General features: G+C 38.2%; 1 protein-coding gene across 2 annotated transcripts in view; it reads right to left on the reverse strand.

Moving 5' to 3' along the window:
• Positions 1 to 21,544, reverse strand: part of dennd2b (DENN domain containing 2B) — a 64,220-nt gene that overhangs the window by 35,944 nt on the left and 6,732 nt on the right. For both annotated transcript variants that reach the window (XM_084109149.1, XM_084109150.1), the window contains exons 2-3: positions 8,547 to 8,642; positions 1,249 to 2,502 (exon numbers count right to left, since the gene is read on the reverse strand). In XM_084109149.1, the coding sequence (XP_083965275.1) occupies positions 1,249 to 2,502; positions 8,547 to 8,620 (1,328 nt within the window). In that variant the 5' untranslated portion in view covers positions 8,621 to 8,642. The remainder of the gene's footprint in view (positions 1 to 1,248; positions 2,503 to 8,546; positions 8,643 to 21,544) is intronic.

The raw sequence follows: 21,544 nt of genomic DNA on the forward strand, positions 1-21,544 counted from the left end.
CACAAGATTTGTAACGTAACTCATTGTAAATCTACGCCAGCACAGGAGAATACATAAATATGTTTCTAAATATGCAAATTGTTGTTCATCGCGATTTCAAAATAAAAGTTTAAACCCGCGTTTGCATGTTTTGATGTGTTCTTGTTCAAGAAATTACAGCGGCTGTTGCATTTCTATCGTATAGAAGTGACCAAATATTAAAGGTTAAGTGGACATTTGAATTAAATGTTGTTTGGCCAATATTAAACAAGCATTTGATCTTGCCGTAGTGCAACAACAACTAACACCAGGCCGTTGTCGCCCTCTGCAGGCATTTGTTATAGTTATGTTAATATAAGTTTATATATATATATATAATTTTTTTTTTCGGGCATTTATATAGCGCTTTCATATGTATTACTGTACACCTAAAGCGCTTTACAATCATATCAGGGGATCTCTCCCCAACCACCACCAGGGGATTTATATCATTTATTTTACATGGTGTATTTTAACAGTGTTGTTCAATAAAACCCATATGATTTCTTACTTTGATACTTTATTTGAACCAATTTTTATTGCTTGTTATTATAAATTTGTATTTTAAGTCATTTTAAAGGCTGTTTTTTAACTTGGATCTCTTTTTTTCACATTTCTTTTTTATCCAATTACTCGATTAATCGATGAAATAATCTGTAGAATACTCGACTACTAAAATAACTGAATGAAAATCTTTCCCTGCACCACAGCTCTAATATCTCATTCACATTCAAAACACCATTTTTGACATCAGAATGGCATTGGTTCTTGTGCAGTATGAATAAGTAATTTGTTAAATTAATGAATGCAACTGTAAAATACATCTTCAGGCAGCATCCCTGAAAATGCACAAATGCAAAGGAGATGTGACAGATGCTGTTTTCGTGGGAAAACAATGTACAACAAACCGAAATATATGGTTGAAGACTTGGAATATAGCACATCATGGCGACTGTATGCTTGCATTGTATGGAAAATCTAAAATGAAATATTCTCCTAAACATTTTTATATAGGTTGAAGGTACCTATTAAGCATCAAAGCTAGTAAACGTAAAGTTGTCCGTTTGATCCTCACAAGGAGCAAGCCCTGAGCCATCATCACCATTGTGCCCTTGAGCAAAACACTTATCCCCAACTACCTTAAATTAATCTGCTAAATAGCTACAGTACATACTACTATACGGACAGGCATGCCATTTATCCACTGTGGAAGATAATCATGTTTCTCACCTATCTTGAGTCTTCTTAGGCAAGCTATCATCTGTCTTGGAATTTCTCATTATAGCAGGTGCTGGGGTGGAAGGAAGTGGAGGTGGAGATTCAGCGTTGGGAGGTAGTCCATTACCAGGCAACAAGCCTCTGTGATTCCGGTTGGCATCATACTCAAATGTTCGTTTGGGTTTGGGCAAAGGGTTCACTGTAATTCCTGAAGAGTCCTGTGCAGTAGGGAGTTCTGGGCTCTCTGATCTGGTAGAGCTGATGCTGAATCTCTGCTTGAGCTTAGAAAGTCTATCAGAGCCTGGAGAAGCTTCAGGTTCTGTGGCCACAGAACAGATGCTGCTCCGCTTGCTGCCACAAGTGCTGTCCAAGTCCTCGATCCCACTGATAGTGAAAGACTTCTGTCTGGACATGTCAAGGCCGTAGCAATTGCTAAGATACTGCGGTGGGGACGAAGAGGGACTTTCCTTTAATACCTGTTCAATTTTTTTTATGCGGCTGAGCACGGCTGAGGTCTCCTTGCGTGCCGAAAGCGTGCGGAGGAAAATCCCTGAGGACTCTGTCTTTGAAGGCCTTTTCTGGAACCTTACAGGAGCTTCTCGATCCGATACATGCTCATCTTCCTCAGTCTCAGGGTAGGAGCACTCAGAAAATGCTGTGCTCATCCTCCTCACACCCTTAAAATCAAAGGTCTTCTCGCTGCAGGGTGAGGACAGCAGACTTGGGCAACCCTCGCTCCCACCTCCAGGCCTCTTCTCCAGACAAAGGCTCATCCTAGGCAGAGCCGCCTTCCGACCCTCCCATTCTGAGATCTTTTTGCGTATGGCGATGGATGAGGCGCAGGTCCCAGTACAACTAAGTGAGAGTGTGCGCTTGTGCCCAAGCTTGGTGGTAGGTCCTACTGAAAGAGTACTCCAACTGAGGGGTCTAGTATTCAATCCATCCCCCACAGGGGGGGTCTGTTGTGGCTGGTTCTCCTTCTGATCCTGGTTATCGCTGCTTGGTGGCTTATGGATGGTGAGCCTCTTGTCCAGACAGCTAATGCTCCTAGATTTGGTGAGCCTGCTTTGACATTCAAAGTCAGTGGAGAGAGAGGCGCCACTCCTCAAGTTGGCAGTCTTACAGCTCCAGTTCTTTTGGGTCCAGAGTTTAGTGTCAGCTTTAGCGCACCTTCCTGGCTGACTGGTGTCCTCACTGCCAGTGAGATGAGAGGAGCCTGGCTCTTTTCCAGTAGTAAGAATTGGAGGTGAGGACACAGATTGACACCTGAAACAAAAGTAAATCAGCAGAAAGATTAAGAAATCCTAAAAAAGTATGCTTGGCACAGAAGAGTGTTATATCCTCACAAACACTTACTATGAATAAGAACACAAAAAATACTAGTTACTACAAAATGTGTTATAATCAGAACAAGTAACATAATACTACAAGTAATGCAAAAGGAGAACTTTAAAAAATAAGGAGAACTTTTAGGTCCAGGGGCCTCATTTATAAATGTTGCGTACGCACAGAAGAAGGTGTACGCCGCTCTCTACGCAATAATTGGTATGTATAAAAAGCAAACTTGACGGGAAAATGTGCGGTCCTTCACGCAAGCTCTGACCCAGGCGTACGCACAAAAACGGGTGAAATGAGAAATGGCGACACCGTCGGCAGACACGACGAAATTGTGTGAAACTTTAGACCGTTGTGTAAAAAAATGACAATACTGCCTCTCATAAATAACATGAAGACTTTACAAAGCAAGTCTTACAATTAACAGCCTACACGAACACCCGTTTGATCGATCTGCAGTGTATAACAAACAAAATCAAACGAAAATTACAACAGAAATGCTAATTAACACATATTTGCAAAAAGAAAAGTGAAATATGTTCTGCAATAATATTGGCATGTTGTGCAATTCATCCTCATAAATAATATAGTAAACAGAACGAAATAATGTACAAAACTGATATTCTCGTCAATGTGTCCGTCTGGCGGAGCAGATGCAATTAGATAGACAGATAGATAGATAATTAGGGAGATATATAGATAGATAAATAGATAGATGTATTAATTGTCCACTGGGGAAAGTTGTTTTCATAGTAAAACATTTCTTCATCAGCTACGGAATCATGGTATTCATGCATATGCCTTTAGTTTGTTTTATTTTTGATAAAATAACGTATGACGTATGTCTCAACTCTGGCGATGGAGCGCTAGATGTCCGACCATTTGATGTCCGACCATTTCTGTCTCAACTTTGATGTCCGACCATTTCTTTTTTATTTCGGCCACGGTCCGAGGTTGTGAGGCTACAGCATTTACGGCGTCTGCAACCTTTTGCCACTCAAGTGCCTTTTTAGCATTAGTAATGCCCACATTGTGCCCTCCAAACAACATTTTTCTCCTCTTTTCCACCTCGCCAACGATAACTTCTACTTCACATTGAGTGAAGTTACGTTTTTTTTTTTTTTTTTTCTCTCTGTGTTTGCCATGATTTCGCAATCAATGAATATTAACTTGTGGGCGTTTCACGGACTATTTATGGGCATCTATGGGCGTGACATGAAGCCGCAAAAGCTGCGCTACATTTAGAATTGATTGTGATTTATTAAGGGAAAACTGCGTAGGATGTGCGTGCGCACGGTTTTATAAATCCGAATATTTCTGTGCGTACGCACGTCCTATGTTTCATCCGTACGCCACTTCTGACGCAAATTCTACGCAAAGTTTTATAAATGAGGCCCCAGGCCAGCCCACTCCTCCATTCACCCCCAGAGACGCTGAGTGTCCGTGGGCGGGACATTAATCGCAGCATTTATCCAATGACCGTCTAGTTTCGAAGCACTGAAAAAAACTGTTCAAAGCAGCCCCATTGAAGTCAATGGATGCTAGGCTTCAACAGTGAAGTGCACTGTGACGCTACGGGAATGTATGAGAAGGAAATCGAGTCAGCCGAGCTGATATATGTAGCTGATTCTGAACAAACTCGTCTTCGAGATGAACGTGTTCTAACGCATTTTTAGTCAATAAAATGTTACCACAATAGTACATATTTGACCATTAATTTTTTTACATTATAGGGGAAGCCGAGCTTCCCTTGCAGTCTTAAAGAAATCCCCACTGCTTCACATAAAGCCAATGTAAACAGAATTACAAATCATTCCACACAATAATTTTGAAGAACATTTATATGGACCTCCCAAACAAAAAACATTGAAACTATTAAACTTGAGGGATATAAATGAACTCACCCTCACTAACCCTCAGCTTTTTTTCTTAGACGCATGTCCTCTGTAGCAACTGTTTGTTTCTCTTTGCCTACATGGCATCCTCAGGCCGATTGTTCACTCAGCAATCAGACACTTCTCACTGCTGAGCAATGATATTAAAGACCCTGCTGACCTCATTTCAGTCTCCTCAGACACACAAACACTTTCTCATCCACCTCAAAATCTAATGCCGCTCATGAGCTTCCAGGAACTAGAAAGTTCTTGGCCCACACCTCAGTGAAATTGAGGCAGGCAGATCTGATGTCACAGCGGTGGTTAGAATAACAAGTTGAAGCTGGGAGGAAGCCAAGAGTATGATCCAGGGTGCAGGTTGGGACAGATCAACCAAAAACCTCACCATAACGCCCTTCCCATGAAAAAGGGCAGAGAAACACCATGCCACCTGCAGTCTCGCAGGTGTTGCATGGAAATAAGTGTACAGTCATCCCCCCACATTTACAGTACAATATACAGCACCACCAAATATTACAAGCAGACAAACTTGCACAATCTGTTGTTCCCAACTTTCAAAAAAAATCTAATTAATTTTACATACCAAACACAGTTCTGTTTTAAATTGTCAAAAGGTTCACCCAACACAGGCATTAACTGTATAAAATCAATTTTACTTTATCAAAAAGAAAAAAGAAAACACTATATTCTACATTACCATCTACAGTAGAGAAGGGCAAATATTATAAAGCAAATAATATAAAGAAAAAAACATATATACTACTGTTCAAAAGTTTGGGGTCAGTAAGATTTTTTCAAATAAATAAATGTGTATTCAGCAAGGATGCATTAAATAGTTCAAAAGTGACAGTAAAGACTTTAACACTGTTCCAAAAAAATCTATTTCACATTAATGCTGTTCTTTTGGCATGGCTTTCAAAGAAAATATTAAGCATCGCAGCTGTTTTCATGATATTATGGTATCTTCAGCTGAGTTAAATCTTTCATCATTACTGGCATAATAAACTTGTATTTCAAAATCATGTACACAAAAGAGCTGATTCAGAAGGGAATTAAAGAAAAGGGTATAATACTTCCTCTGAAGATAAAGCTGTAGGCCTCTTTGCATGAAAAGGTGACATGAAAATGTCATATTTGAGTCTGACTGTAATGTGTGTTAAAGCAGATTCTTTAGGTTCAACCTTTACAATGGATCCCTGGCCTGAGGGGAAAAAAACAGTCTTATCCTGGCTAATCAAAGGGGAGGGATGGACAGATGCCAAATCTGTCAAAAGGAGATGGAGGATATTGTTTAGGAAGACACTTTTTGCATCAAGGCTGGTGTTTATAGCACAATTAAAGTTATATAATCTTTGGTCATATGTTTTTGTTACGTGCTAGTGTTTTCTTCCCTCCCCTTTTTGTCATTTGTTGCTGCCTTTGCTCCCCTCTGCTGTTGGTTTCTTCCTGTTTTCCCGCTCTCTGCTATCCTTAAGTTTTTAGGTGCTGCTATTGGTCGGAGACCATCAATCATCGGCTATGGTTCAGGATTTAAGCCATTCTGGAGGACGGAAGAGGGGGAGCTTGGAGCGTTTGTTGGCTTGTGCTACTGTTGTTGTAGAGTACTGACTTTGTGGTGGTTCGCTTGCCTGTTTTCTTATTGGATTGTGTTGTTTGCTCACTCAGAGGACTCCTTACCTGATCTACCGTTGTACCAGTCCGGAGAGAAAAGAAAAGGGTAGTATGTCACGTGACCTACATCTTGCATCCACGTAGCATAACAGTTGTTAGACACATTAGGTAAGGAGCGTGTGCAACTGTGTAATTTTGGTTTGGTTAGTTAGTAAAGTTTTAGTTATGGCGTGTTAAGCGCTGAAGAATTCTTTACTTTCTGTTTTGTTTTTAGTTAGTTTAGAGAGTGGGGATTATTAGTTAGAGTGTGTGTTTTGGTTTTGTTATTTTGTTTGTTTAGCACCGCTCAGTTTCTTTCTCTCTGTGACTTATTTCAATTATTACTTTTCAATTATGTCGCTTAAGTTGTATATAGCTGTAAATAAGTTTATTTTTGTTTGTTTACATTTATTTCACTGTCTGTTTGTATGGAAAATAAAGCGAACCACCTGTTTGCAGTAGTTTGTTGTCAGTGAGTCATTCGCCCACAATACTTCCCGAAGTTCAAAACTATAGGAAAGTGTCTAATTTGTTTTTTTTTAATTATGAACGTCTTCCTCATACCTCTAAGCCATCAGGGGACGTAACAGTTTTCTATAGAATAACACTGCATATCTAAATATGTCTCCACAACTGTCTGGACGAAGACTCCAACAAAGCATAAATTATTGTTTTTATAACTGCAGTATTAGGCTCATGTAAAATCCTTTGCTCAAAGAAAAGCATCAGTTTGAGAATGCTTTCATTGAATCCGCCATGAGTTTGTGTCTGTGGTCTGACGAGGTTCTCTGAGAGGCCGGACAGGGCCAGTAAAAACAAGGCCAGCTCTGGGGAAGCCAGCTGGTCTGGCCACACATGGACCGAGTGGGATGCCAGAGCTGGTTTGGCTCTTTCTGGGTCTTGAGGGCAATGTCAACCACAGGCCATTTCCTGTTGGAAAGCTGTGCCAGGACGGTGAAACTATGAGGTTCCAGGAACACACATCAAAAGAAATATGTCAAGCCCAGATCCAGTGGGTTCTCCCCCACAAAAATGTGGATATTTCATCTGTGATTGAGTTATTTTTTCAGCTATTATCTTTGCTATAAAAAGGGCATATTCTCAGTGCAAGGCCTACCTACCGCCACCCTCATCTGACATAAATCTGCTTCTTCAGCATTCTCCTATGCTTGTGATTTACAGATGAAGCCGTATTATCCATGTCTAGGAAGAGAGGCTAGCAAAAACTATGCCATCATTTTCCCCACACACTTCTTCGCATTAATCACAATTTACTTTGATAAATATTTCTGACACCAGAGAGTGTTCAAAGGTAATTATGAAAGTAACTCCTCTCACTCTTCAAAGACGTTCTTCACTTGTTCTGATAGCAACTGCAAAGATCCATAGTTAAGTAAAGGCCACAAATAGAACAAAGCCTCTTTTTCTAATCAACTTCCTGGCTTTTACTCATAACCAGGATGTTTACTTTAGCTTTGTATACAACAGTTTGGCCTATGAAGCATCGATCGACTCATATGTCTATTTCAACAACTCCTCAATTATGGATAAAAGTGTTGGTTATCATAAACAGTCGTTGCCTGTGGATATTTAGGCAAGCTGTGGAATGGAAAACATTTACCAACTATTTAGACCTGATCTTACCAAATCTAGCACATCTAACTATGAATATACAAAATAAAATCTTCATTCTTCATACAGAGTAAATGTGAATTGCTACAAAAACAACACTCCAGATTCGTTTCTGATTTTTACTGTTAATCAGCTGGAAAAAAATCATTCTGAAAGTGATTCCAACAATATTGTTCCTCTATGTTGTTATCATTATAGCTGTGGTGTGGCCTTTGCTATTCTTATTAATAGAATTCTTAAAACTTTATAGTTAAACTAGTATTAGTTTTCATCCTAGCTGTGAAAGGGCCCAGCAAGCAATAGCCGTCATTTCACCTTCTCGGTTAACTATAGACCCGATATAGTCTGGCTATGAATAACCCACTTCTAGCCAAAATAACCTTGAATTTGAATGTCGTTTTTGCCAAAAGATGTATGTGAGATGTATGATATTCCATCATGTAAGCAAAGTCAACAGTTACAAGGTGTTTGGTTTAATTTCATTGACATGTTCTATGCGTAGCCTGTGCGTCTATTATTGGGATATGGTTAGACGTCTATTAAATTTTCACTGACATCCCACATTTCGTCTTGTTTTAGCCTAGACGTCAGGGCTGTGTCTGGACGGCTATTAGACATCTTTTAAAAGCAAAATTGCTTGCTGGGGGCCTTTAGGAGGTACATCACAACTTACAATAGTGGTAACGTCATTTTGTGTTGCTGTTTTACCACAATGGTCACAAACAATAGCTTCCTGTAAATAACTGAAAAAGCACAAACAATGGACAAAAACTGCTGACTTATCATCATGACTCTCACCTGTCTGAGTTTTCCTGTGGATCTTTAGCCGCTCCTGATCTCGGTGCAGTTTTGGAGCTCTTGTTGGCAGTCATCTCCCTCTGACAGCTCCCTCACCTGATTAAAAAAAAGTTGCTTTCATGAGAAAGCTGCATCATGACCTTTAAAGTAAATGTACTATGATTATACAAATACTGAACATTTCTGCACTGCGACCATAAACCAGCCAATCTTTCTCTATGAACAAGACAAAATGTAAATGCAGATGACAAAGACTATTTCAATTTGATCTGAAAACATATTCAATGAACAATGTAGAGAGCGAACTGGCTATGCATAGTGGGAAACTATTCTTTCTAGTGATTTGAAATTCTTGGCCCACAAGACTAACCCATGGATTAACCCTGACTGGCAAATATGAGTCAAAACACAACAAATATGGACCTTGATCTCTACAAAAGAGCAGCAATATTATCCCTGTCATGTAAATAAATCTCTGACCCTGTATCTCTGTAAATAAATAAAACAGCCCCAGCATGTTTCAAGAGAAGAGTGGGTTTGTGTTTTTAGATGCAGGTAATAAATCCTGTTTAAGATACTGAGGTATAACGTCATACCACATATCATTAGGAGAAAGAAATACATGCCAGCTTAAAAACAGATGTCTACATTCATAAAAAAGACTCTCTGCATGAAAAAGTTGCTGCCATGATCCTAGGGTGGTTGACAGGGCATTGCTATATTGTTGCTGAAGTAATCTAATTGATTTTTAGCACGTTGCTTTGCAATTACTACGGTGTTATGGATGGTTGCTAGGGTATTATTTATGGTCAATTGCTTACTGGCCCAAGTAAAAAAAAGAAGCCCAACCCAGTCTCTGCTTTAGCAGCATATAGAATTTTCTGGCCCATTTTACTAACTGTCAGGTGAAAATCCTGAACTACAGTGTATCCCCTAGAAAAGTATAAAGCAAATATTGGTTTTAGGTTTTTAAGGGTTTTCTTTCCGCCCCCCAGGTTTGAGCAATAATAATAGTAATTCTTGCCAAGCACCACTAATAATAGCAACATTAAATTGTGAACTGATTTGTACAACCCCAGAATATGCAGTCTAAAGAATGGCAGCACTAAGACCTGAAGGTAATTACAGAGCCGGTTTACATGGCCTGTTAGTATAAGAGAGGTTCTAAAAAATCTGTTTGTAGAATCAGAGATCCATGCCAAGTGCCTTTAGTCTATGAAGCAATGTTTGGAGTGTGTTTGTCTTAACGTCTGTTTGAATAGAGTAGCCAAGATTAACAAAGCTGAGCTAGTCTCTTGGCTCATTAAATAGTGATTGCTTTTTCCCATGAACATTTGCACCTTAGGACTAAAAAAACCTGTTTAATGACAGATATTAGTTTTACAAGCTGGGTCAGGGAGTTGTGGTTTTGGGAGCTTTGAGCACTCTGGGATTCAGGTTGGTTGTTGAGAGAGAGAAGGGGGCTGGTTTTTCATTTTGTCAGTTGAAGCCATAACAAGACTTGAAAATCTTTGATGAGCAGTAAATCAGATTTAAAAGGCCATGCTTTGCACAGCAAGTCCCTTGAATGATTTTGGATGAACAGATCTTCTTCAATTGACTCTATATCCCAAAAAACATTAAAAGGAATATTCTGGACTAAATACAAATTAAGCTCAACCGGCAGAACTTGCGGCATAATGTTGATTAGAAAAACTTGTCCTCCTCTTCTTCAAAAAAGGCAAAAATCTGGGTTACAGTGAGGCACTAAACATCAAATCACTTTTGCCATAAGATATATACAGTGTTAACATGATTTTAGTGTGCAAAAAAATAAATCATTAACCTTATGTGTTCTATCCAATTCTACAACTTTTTGAAAAACAACTTTACAGGTCACAGTTTTTAACAGAAGAATTAAAGTTTTTATAAAATTATAAATTGTAATATAAAATTATATTCTCTGCTTTTTAATCATCCAACAATTGGCCTAAAATTACTAGTGTTGTAAGTGCCTCATCATAACAAATTGTTGCTCTTTTTTAAGGAAACAAGGGACAAATTATCTATTGTGGTAATTAGGGCTGTCACTAACAACGATTTTGGTAATCGAGTAATCGTTCGATTATTGTGACGAGTAATCTGATCATTTCTTTTTTTGTGCTAATAAAAAAGACCTAAGTGAAAATAGCCTTTACATTTATTTAACATACATATAAAATAACAATGAGCCAATAATAATTGGTTAAAGTAATAACATAAAGCAAGTAAGATATATGGGTTTTATTGAACAACCATCCTAAAATGTATAATGTAATAGCCTACATAATATACACATAATCAACTTTATGTACATTATGTAATTAATGTCTGCAGAGGGTGCCAACGGCCTGGTGATTGTTTTAGTTACACTTGTTCAAATCCTTGTTCAATATTAGCTGAACAACATTTAATTAAAATGTCCACTTAATCTTTAATATTTGGCCACTTCTTTACAATAGAAATGCTACAGCCACTGTCATTTCTTGAATAAGATCATGTGGACATGTAAGGGTTTGAACTTTTATTTTGAAATCGTGATGAACAACAATTCGCATTTAGAAAATATTGATGTATTCTCCTGTGTTGGCGTGGGTTTATAAATGATTTACGTTACAAATCTGGTGAAATGAAATGACGCACGTTGTGATCCCAGATGTTATAAACAACCTAACGCAGCAAAAATGCAAAGATAGTGTTTTTTAACCGAGCTGCTGAGATGCGCAACCATACTAAAATGTAATGATATAGGCCTACATGTAAATGATAACACCGCAACACTTCGATATGAAACACAAAGCGCGTCAGACTTTATAAGCGTTCCCAAATGCATGTTATTGGAAACCCAAATAAGCAGCACACGCAGAGACTGAGTTCGTGTAGAGCAGCATTTACTGTTAACAGAGTCGCTCTGAGACGCTCCAAGACCTGGATGAAACGTGTAACCTGCATGCATGCAAAATAATTTAAGCGTCGAGCTTCACTCTAAAACCTGCAGTGCATATATTAATTTAACTAAATCGCAGCGTTTGTGATTACAAAATGGCACTTATGCTATATTATGTATAGCATATATGCTATATCGTGCAGCCTTATAAAACGGTTTAATAATGTGGTTCATGGATTCTCATCCGTGGAATGGGCCACTTATTTTGCCGGTTAATCGACACGGGTAAATTGCAATCGAGGATTTTTTTTAAATCGAGCACTCGAATTTAATCGAGGAATCATGACAACCCTAGTAATCTACAAATACTTAAAGTTGCAATCTAACAAAAGTAGCAACAAATATTTTCTTCCATGTTGTAATAAATTTATAAATAAAGAAATCAATTTAGTACGGTGTCTTGGTTCTATCCATCGTTGGTAATTGGATGAAGGCAGATCTAAATGCTTGCAGTCAATTGTAAGAAAGAAGTGGGGTTTAAGGTCTAAATGATTGAAGAAGTCCGGCACCAGAGAGAAGTCTGTTGTTTGACCCGGATGATCAAGTTATGACATTTTGATTAAGAATTACACAGTTGGGGGGAGAAAAAGAAAAAAGAAACATTTTTGGCTGAAACAAAATAATACGTTTCAATGCTAATTCATTCACAATAAGGTCAATTGCATGCATTTCGGAAAGAGATGTGAATTTCCATTTACTGCCAACTTTAACTTGTATTCAATCCAGAGTTTCCTTTTAACATAACTATGATCTCAGATTTTCTCCTCACCACAATCACAAGCTCTTCACACCAACACACACACACACAACCATTGCAAACTGTCTTCACGCCAAGAGACATCTTAACTAGCCACCCCTGACAACCACAGTGCCATGTGCATACCACTTGCCACTTCCTCCCATCAATTAGAGGGCCTCATCAGAGACCGAAGTGGGAAGAAATTATCTTCCACATGCAGAAGGAACACCTCCTGTCTTGGCATGCGTTCACTCGTACTGCTGTTTATAGTTTATAAGGAGGTCAATATTACAAGCACTCAAATACAGAGGGGGCTGGGTGTAACTGGGTGCACTGGGGGCTTGTTTACAGGAAGTTGTTGTATGTAGTAGTCGGTCAACCAGCAGCAAAACTAAAAGCCCAACAGAGACAGATGAGAGGAGAGACAGCATTCCTTCTGTCAGCCATTTCCTGTTTCAGAGGACTGCAAAGAACATGCATCTTCATTTTCAATCTAACTGGAGGGCCCTCTAACCGCTCATATTCAGACTTCTGACTCAACCTTGATGAATTATTGATAATATCTTGATTTCTTCTGCTATAATACCACTAAACTGGCATTGTCAATGCTGTCCTATGATTTATCACTAATGTAGCTTAGAAACTCAACAGTTATAGCATAGATGTTTCTACTTTTGAAGTAATTACAACCCACAGCTTCACAGTTAATAGAGAGATTAATTCACACACGCAATCACTCTCTCATTAATGCATTCAAATAAATGTACTCTCATTGTGCTAATTTATCTGTAGCTGGTTTAGAACGAGCAGAAATCTGTAAGAAATGTTACGACCGTCACCCATAGACAAAATAACTGCGAGAAAGTGAGCTGTTATGCAGGAGCAATCACACTGTGGACAGCGCCATGACATTTGCCTTAGCTCACAAGGCAATCCGAGTTCGAGTCCCGGTTCAATTATTTTAAAATCACAAAGATAAAGAAATGCACTCTTTCATTAGAAATAAAATATCCCACATTTAATAGTTTAGCATATTTACAGTACAAACCTTGTCAGTGAACTATAAACGGGGGGAAACAAAGCAAAAAAACTAAATAATCGGTCATTAATCGTAATCTAGTTAAAATGTTCAATTAATCGAGATTTTGATAATATTTACAGCCCTAAATGGTGAAGATTCCAGTGGCAATGATTTAACAAGGTTCATACAAATGAAATAATCTATCTTGTTAGGCACTGACTTAAAAAGTCTGATGGGAGGTCATTATTTCAGTAATAGTTGACTTTCCCACAGCTTTGTTTGCAACAAAATCAGCTGCCCTAAGGTTACTTTTGACTTACAGTGCAGTGATTAGGCTACCATAGAAAATTTCCAGCTGAAAACTTCAAAAGCTTGTTGTTATTTTTACAAAAATCACTATAGCTGCAAACAAAAGATAAAGTTATGACCAAACATAACTGAAAATGAAAATATTTTCTTTTCTATGACCTGGGAGGCGAAATTTTTCCGGAACCTATTTTTTCCAACCAGACTGAATATTTTTACTGAGCTGTTGAAAGGTGAACAGCTGTAAAAATAAAGCAGGCTGAACATGGAAATATTGTACACTATCGAAGCATCACTATCATTGAGACTGCAGAGCACTTTTTCTTCCAAAAAGCACAATACAGAAAATTACAATTAAAGGTGCATTAGGTGATCTGGGAAATGCTAACTTTAGCCTGCTAACATTGAAAGCATACAATCCCAACCCAGTATATAACCCAACCCAAGCATACAATACAAATCACCGTCCAAAGCCACACCTCCTCCAAAACACATGAAAGCACACAGACCAGAAGCGAGACGGCCAGAGGCAACGTTATTGGATTACATCATGTGTCATTCACAGGTGAGAAAACTTTACAGTACAGTGAGTAACAGTACTACAATAACGAACATAAACAACTGATTGCCTCCCATTCTCGCTCTGTTTACAGCGTGAACAATCTGATGACGTACAATGTCTGCGTGAACAGGCTGCGCAGTGGTATGCAAATGCACGTTGACTGACAGGGAACACGTGCTTTTATTTAATTTGGACCGAATGCAAATAATTGAACAAACATTTTATGGTCCTACGCCTTCCACAGACAATATATATTTATAAAAATACATTTAGACCACTTAACATAGTGATTGCTATGTGAGGAGACTTTCAACCAGCATAACAAAAAATATTTCTGTAGAGAATCACCTATTGCACCTTTAAACTAAAAGATACTGAAAGGTTTTGGATACAGAATTGTTGATGTAGTTCAGAAAAGTAAAAGTAATTTCTTCATAAAACGAGTTATGACTTGCAAATTGACTGAGACGTATAACCTGCTTATGTCAAGGAATATTGAAGGGAAAAAAGACCTGCTGAGTGTGATTGACAATCTGCTTATTAAAGATGCTGTTCCACATCAGTCTGCTCTGCATGGATGACTGCAAAGAAGCAGGGTTTGTTCCAACAATGTATCACTAAAACATTAAATGTAATTACCAAAGCCATGAACTCATAATGCCGGCATACAAGCATTTCAACATATTGATTTCACAGGAAACAACGGTCATATTTATTTTAGCTTGCTCACTAAAAGCTGGCATCATTAAACGTTCATCAATATGATTCATTACTCCAGTTTCCATGTTTAATATGCTCAGTAACCATGTGACTTCTTCATCTGCACAGTGGCACCGTTTCAGTGAGAAACAATCATCTCTTTCTCTCAGATATTGATCTACAACAGGAAGAGCAAGAGCTGCTCCCATTTCTCAGAGAAACTGCCAGAAAACCACATAACCTTAAAAATTCATACTGGATATATTGTAAAAGACAATAAATGATTTATGTTTATTTAGACTTGGATGAAAATAAAATCATTGGAATCATAGTTCTTGGATTATCATGTCTGCCATAGATTCAATAGATAGAATAACATTTAGGCATAATATTTTTCCCAAACACAACTCTAGAGTCTGAAGGCCCTAAAAATCTGTAAGAACATTTGCATTTTCAAGAGTTTATGTATTGTACTAGTCAACCACTAGCACAACAGTTAAAAAAAAAAGAAAAAAAGACTACTACGTACGCTCATAATTAACTGGTTAAAAGTTAACCGACAGTAATTTTTTAAGTAATGTTTCAAGATATTTAAAAATGTTTGCTGCAAAGTGCAAAAACTCTGAATAAATGTAAAAAGAAAATTCTCAAATGACAATAATCGTGATTATAATTTTGAGAAAAATATTCGTGATTATCAGTTTAACTATTGTCGGTTGTTTGGGAAATGTCCCGCCCTCCATAACTGCAAGTTCTGCTCTAGTGTAAACATTAAAGCAACACTAAGGAACTTTTCATCTTCGGTCCCCCTGCAGGTTGAAAGCGGAATTGTCCATTACCGCTGTCGTAAATAATTTAGCAGCCTACTGTCGCACGCATGCTCGCTGTTTATCCAGCACCGGCTTTGGAATGAACGATGTCCACAGACAAGGTAGAGTATGTTGCATGATTTCATGAAAGTATGATGTATTGCGACATCAGAAACGAAGAAAAACTAAATAATGACTATTGTAACGCTTGACGTAAAGCAAGTCAAATTTGTAGTTTTCTTATGTCTCATTTGAACTACAGAAACGCGACCCGGTTTGGCAAACTTGCATAGTGTGGTTATAGCAGATATAGGGCTGCAAAGCGAATCCAGAAGTGCCTTTCACCCTGTTACGACTTGATGAACCACTTATACGATTTTGGAAACATTATTTTAAGGTAAAAAATGTTTCTTAGTGTTGCTTTAAGGATGGCGTCAATTTCAAACCAATTCAAGCCTGATTCAGACCCTGACAATGTTAATGAACAAGAGGATCATGCAAAACGGACTGCATTCGCACGTTTCAGAGTGGTACGTTTTTTGTAAATTTAATCGTGTTATTTGACGGAAAACTATGGTAATATAACAGTAATCCGTAACAAAACCATGGTTTATTTTTCTAATATGAACCATCTTACAAAAGCGAGAGCTTGCAAAAACAACAGAAAACAAGCTTTTCTCCATAAAATTTGCAGCGCACAGATAAATGTTGGGGTTACAATTAGGCCTGTCGCGATAGTCAATAAATCAATTAATCGCATGATAAAAAAAAATGAGCTCGATAATTTTTCCGGCCGCGATAATTCCATTTGCATGCTTGTTTGTTTTCCTCGTCTCTCTCTCTCTCTACCAAATAGACTGGATGACCACTCTCGGTTCCTTAGCGTATAGGAGGAAACCCTCTTGTCAGTTGCATGGTTTTTGTGTGGGGAGGCGGCGCCGCGGCGCTTGTCAGTCACATGGTCTTTGTATGGGAAAGCGCCGGCGGGACTGCCGGGAGAGAGAGAGAGAGAAGAGGCTAGTTGTGAGTTGGAGGGGGAAAAAAAGAAAAAGATGGAATTGGTTTCAAAGCCAAACGCGACAGCGAGCCCGATCTCATGAAAATGCGTATCTATACCACGAATGTTATTTCTCGTGCCATTTATACGGCAAAAATAGTTTTTGCGTGCATATGATATGCACTTTATGGCGTGTACGCACGCACACCTCACCCCTACTCCTAACCAAGTATTTTCAGTGCGTAGCATATACACGCAATAAAGCACGTCTCCGTCTTCCCGACAGTAAATTACAAAATCACTCGGGCGTTTGTTTAGTCGACAAGTAACAGGAGGACAGTGCAAAATGCTGTGGTATCCTGTTGAGGCTTTTTTTTTATTTGTTTACAAAGGTCCTAACCGGCAGTTTTGCCTGTTATGGAATGTATCACTATTTATGTCTGAGCCTAATGTTTAAATTTTTTTTGAAGTGCAATTTTGTTTACATCCATTTTATTTATTGTTTTTGGTATTTATTCAAGTGAATTTTTTTGTTAACAGACATTTAGAGTCCATTGCTTTTATTGTTTTTGGTTGTTTTGTTCATTTTTTGTGGATATTTAAAATGTTTTTCCGTTTTTAATGTTTAATATTCTTAAGAAATAAAAGTTTATAGATCTTTGAAAAGGTGTACCTGCATTATTATGCCATTATCATTATATTAGATGAAAATGGTCTCGAACGACAATATTATCGTTTATCGCAATAATTTCTTGGACAATTTATCGTCCAGCAAAATTTGTTATCGTGACAGGCCTAGTTACAATGTTCAGGAACAGTGTAAAAAATAAATTTGAACCACTCTAAAGTTTGTCCACCTTAAGAAGGCCAAACAAAGGGTGGAACCAGGGTGGAGGGAAAAATTACCAAGGGAACTGATGGTGAACTAGCCTTCTGGATTGGCCTATAAATTGATGTCATGACTGAATAGCTTCACAGTCACGAACAGCTCCATTTGCAATTTTAGCAACAGAAGACAGAACATCTTTGTTCAATTTATCCTTGAACAGAGTGTGGCTAAAAAGTAAGCTTCTTTATCAGTGGTTCAAACAAACACTATCTGACCAGCTTCCTCGGGTGAGTGACACAGTTAGGAATGTTCAGGGTTGAAGACGAGACCATCGGGCCATGTTCTTGTCAGCGACGACAGGTCAGTTGGCTAACGGAGCGGTACTCTATTCAAAAGGAATGCACTAATATTTGCCCCATCCGTCAAGGCACACATTCAACACATCAGAGTTTCTGAAAGAGGAGGAATTCTTCAACTGATAGGGAGAGACTCATTTAACGTCAATAAACATGACACCACAAGGTAGATTTGAGTTACTCAGCCATAGAGACTGCGTTAAAATTGGGGTTGAAGCTTTACTCGTTCTGATCATTGACCATAAAGTTATTTATTTCCGTCGGAAAATATTCAAAAACTCACTGGACCTGAATAGCAGAGGTTGACTTGCGTCAAGGCAAAATGCACATTGTTGTGCACATTAGATGAAAAGCTCCCAAAAAAAGACCTGAGTTTTAATTCAATTTTCCTGTCGACAGGGTGAATTAGGGTCTTCAGGGACTTTTTGCACTTTCGACTTCTCCAATTTACTGTGATCAGATCTAAGGTGTCCCAGATTACCCCAATTCACCCTACATTTGCCATAACGGTCCCTGCTGACCAGCCACTTTAACTTTAACATCTCTAAAACAAGCAGCAGAGTGTAAACCACTGCACATTCTCAACTGCTCCTACACTTCAAAACCCCTAAGAGGCAATGAACAGGGTTATGCATTTACCAGAGAACATTTTGCACCAGAGATGATTACTCTTTCTCCGTTCTTTACTCATAGCCTGTAAACTCCAAGTCAATGTTGTTATTACCAAATCAGACATGACTGTGTGAGAATGGGAGTTAGATTACAGCATAAATACCAGAGGAAGGAGGGACCCCCCTTCCAAACTCATAGCTCGCACCGTCATATGGTCCTCATCAGGGCTCTCGCTGAGATTTATATACTGCACGAGGTACGTTAATGCTGCTGTTATCAGCCAAGCACGTTGTGTTTAGATTGAGGCAAGAAAAGATGATCAATGCGTCTGTGGTATCGTGAGGAGTTTTTTAAACACGCTCCCACCTGGACGAATCCCTCTGGCACTGCTAATTAAAATTTCCCTGAAAAGTCTGACAGGGAAAAAGGAAGAGGCAGAGCATAAGGGGGCGTCTTTTGTTTCCCTTTCACTCGGTTTCAATCCCAAGTCCGCAGAGCCTGTGAATAATGACAGAGGTTTTGTATCCAGGCTGGGGGCTATGGGGTGGAGGGAATAGTTGTACCCTGTTGAGCTGCTTAAACGTCTTTCCTTCTGAGCCTTTCATGAACTGTGGAACTTGGCCTGTCACAGATCGCAGCAGCTGCACGCTCCCCACACAATATACCCACGATTCCTTGCTCCCATAGTGCTGACTGGACAGGCCAGATGGAACCAATTTTTAAGCCCTTTTCAGTCTCTGTCTTTCCTGACTTTCAGCTGTTTACAGTTCTTTTTGTTTTCCAAGTCACTAGCAAAAGGAGAGATTCGCACATTGAGGAAACTGAGGAATGCTGCTCATAAAAAGTGACATGCAGGAAACTAAAAATTAGAGGCAAATGGATCTTATTTGATTTCAGTGCTCATTTGTAATTGATGGCTTTTACAGCAGTGTTTCTTAAACATACAAATTGTTGGGTTTCTTCAGTTTGTTTATGACTTTCAATCAAAACTGCAATGTAAAACCATATTTGTCCTAACAGCCTTCTACTATACGAACACTAAAAATAGAAACATGTGTATGGAAACATGAGTGCATTCGGTTCAAAAGACTCAAAGCAGTCATTTTCCTTAAACAACTCAGTACACTGTTCTTATCAGGATTTACAATATTGTCCTTTATCAGGCAGACTGAAGACAGAACGGCTGCTCACATTGAGCCATAAAACTTTTAGAGGTCCTATGAAATCCAAGTCATAAATACTTAAATCATAATTTTTTTTTTTGCAGCACACATTTTTGAAGAAAATTTGCAGATCTTCTTCATAGAACAATTCATAGTTACCATATGCGTCAAGCTCCAAAACAACAAAATAAGACAAACGCAAAAGTAGCATAATATTAGTCTACATGACTGTATTTCAAGCCATATCATAACTTTTGCTGCTCTAGCTTTTAATAAACAAAACTGCATGCGTCGTGCGGAAGAACTGCTCTTCTGTTTATGACAAGTCACAAAACAAAAGTTAGTGTACCGTGGTTGTCGACCGATATTGATTTTTTTGATGGCCAATGCCAATATCTTAGAGAGCAGGGTGGCTGATGCCAATATAAAGATATAATTTATATTCATAATTTATATTTATTTTACTAATTATTTAATAAAATGAACCCATAAAATAAACAGACATACTTTACAACTTCTTGATTCTGTAATATTATTACAGGATTTTTAACAAATTAAGAAATTGTTTAAAAAAAAATATTAATAAAAAGGAGGTAAACACTGTAACCAACAATTCAGTAATCTTGTAAGTTTTCACAGGAAGATCAAGTTGACGTTTTTATTTAATATTAAAAGATCAAAATGTACAAAAAAAGTAAGTTAATAAGTCAGAAATACTTAATATTTAATTCAGCAAGGACATATTAACTTTACCTTTAAACAACCACCCATTTGAGTAATGTAAGAAAACCAGACTTTTATGCATTGATGCATCAGACTTGCATCATAGTCTATTGTGTTTGATAGCTTACAGAGTAGAATCTCAGACATAGGATGTTACACAATAACAAGACAAAAAACTACCTTCTCTCCCATATGAATAACACTGACTCATGTAAACTTGTATAAACTCATATAATCACAACCTTGTCGGATTGACAGGTGGCAGGTGCTGTTTCTGTGTAATACCAATGACACACAACATTACACTAAGTTCCTTGTTATAACTCATAACTTGGAATAAAATCATCCCTTAGACAAGTGTTTTATTAAGGCCTAGATGGGACACATTTTGAAGCACATTGTGTAATCTGAATGTCAACCATCCAACTATTAATGCAAGTCACAACGCATTGCCTTTTTAAAGTGTATAAAAATTACAAGTGCGTCAAAACGAAAACAACAATGCACAGTCTTTTAAAGGCAATGTCCATTCAGTGTACCACATTGAAAAGGATTTTACAAGTTAAATTGTTCTTTTGTTATAGTGCTTGCTCTCATGGATGAATAGCTTTCATTTAGCCTACATCCTTAGAAAAATGCAATCACAAAGTATAACAATTACTATTATCAAACTACTAAATTAAAAGATAATGTGCACAAGCAACACAGCTCTGCATCTCGATAACAAGACAAGATACTGAATCTGGGAAGAAAGTGCATAAATGCACAATTGCACATAATACTGCATTGCATTTTTTTGACACATGCATGATCCAGTGTAAATAAGAGTCCTTGCATCACTGTTATTACAGCTGACAGTTTGTGGATGAAATCACATTCACACTGGAATGACAAGCAATGGATCAACTACAGCTTAACACTATGAAAAGCTTTGATATACACATTATAGCGGCAGGGCTGTGCATTTTGTTCAAGGTTTGGTGACATCCCACCCTTATCCATATTGCGCAAGCACTGGACAGAGTACAGAGCGGCTCCCATGGTTGAGCTGACAATCCAGACCAATGAGAAGGAAGGGTTATTGTTCCAATAGCACAATAGACAGTCTGTTCAGAAAGTTCAGGAAAAAAGGGCTTGCAGCTGCAGTAACTGCTAAAGCTGAAAGCAGGGGGCACTATATACTTGTGATCTACAGTGATCATGTAACATTCATGTGT

The sequence above is a fragment of the Abramis brama genome (genome assembly GCF_963993115.1).
Source record: "Abramis brama genome assembly, chromosome: 3".
NCBI classification, from domain to species: Eukaryota; Metazoa; Chordata; class Actinopteri; order Cypriniformes; family Leuciscidae; genus Abramis; species Abramis brama.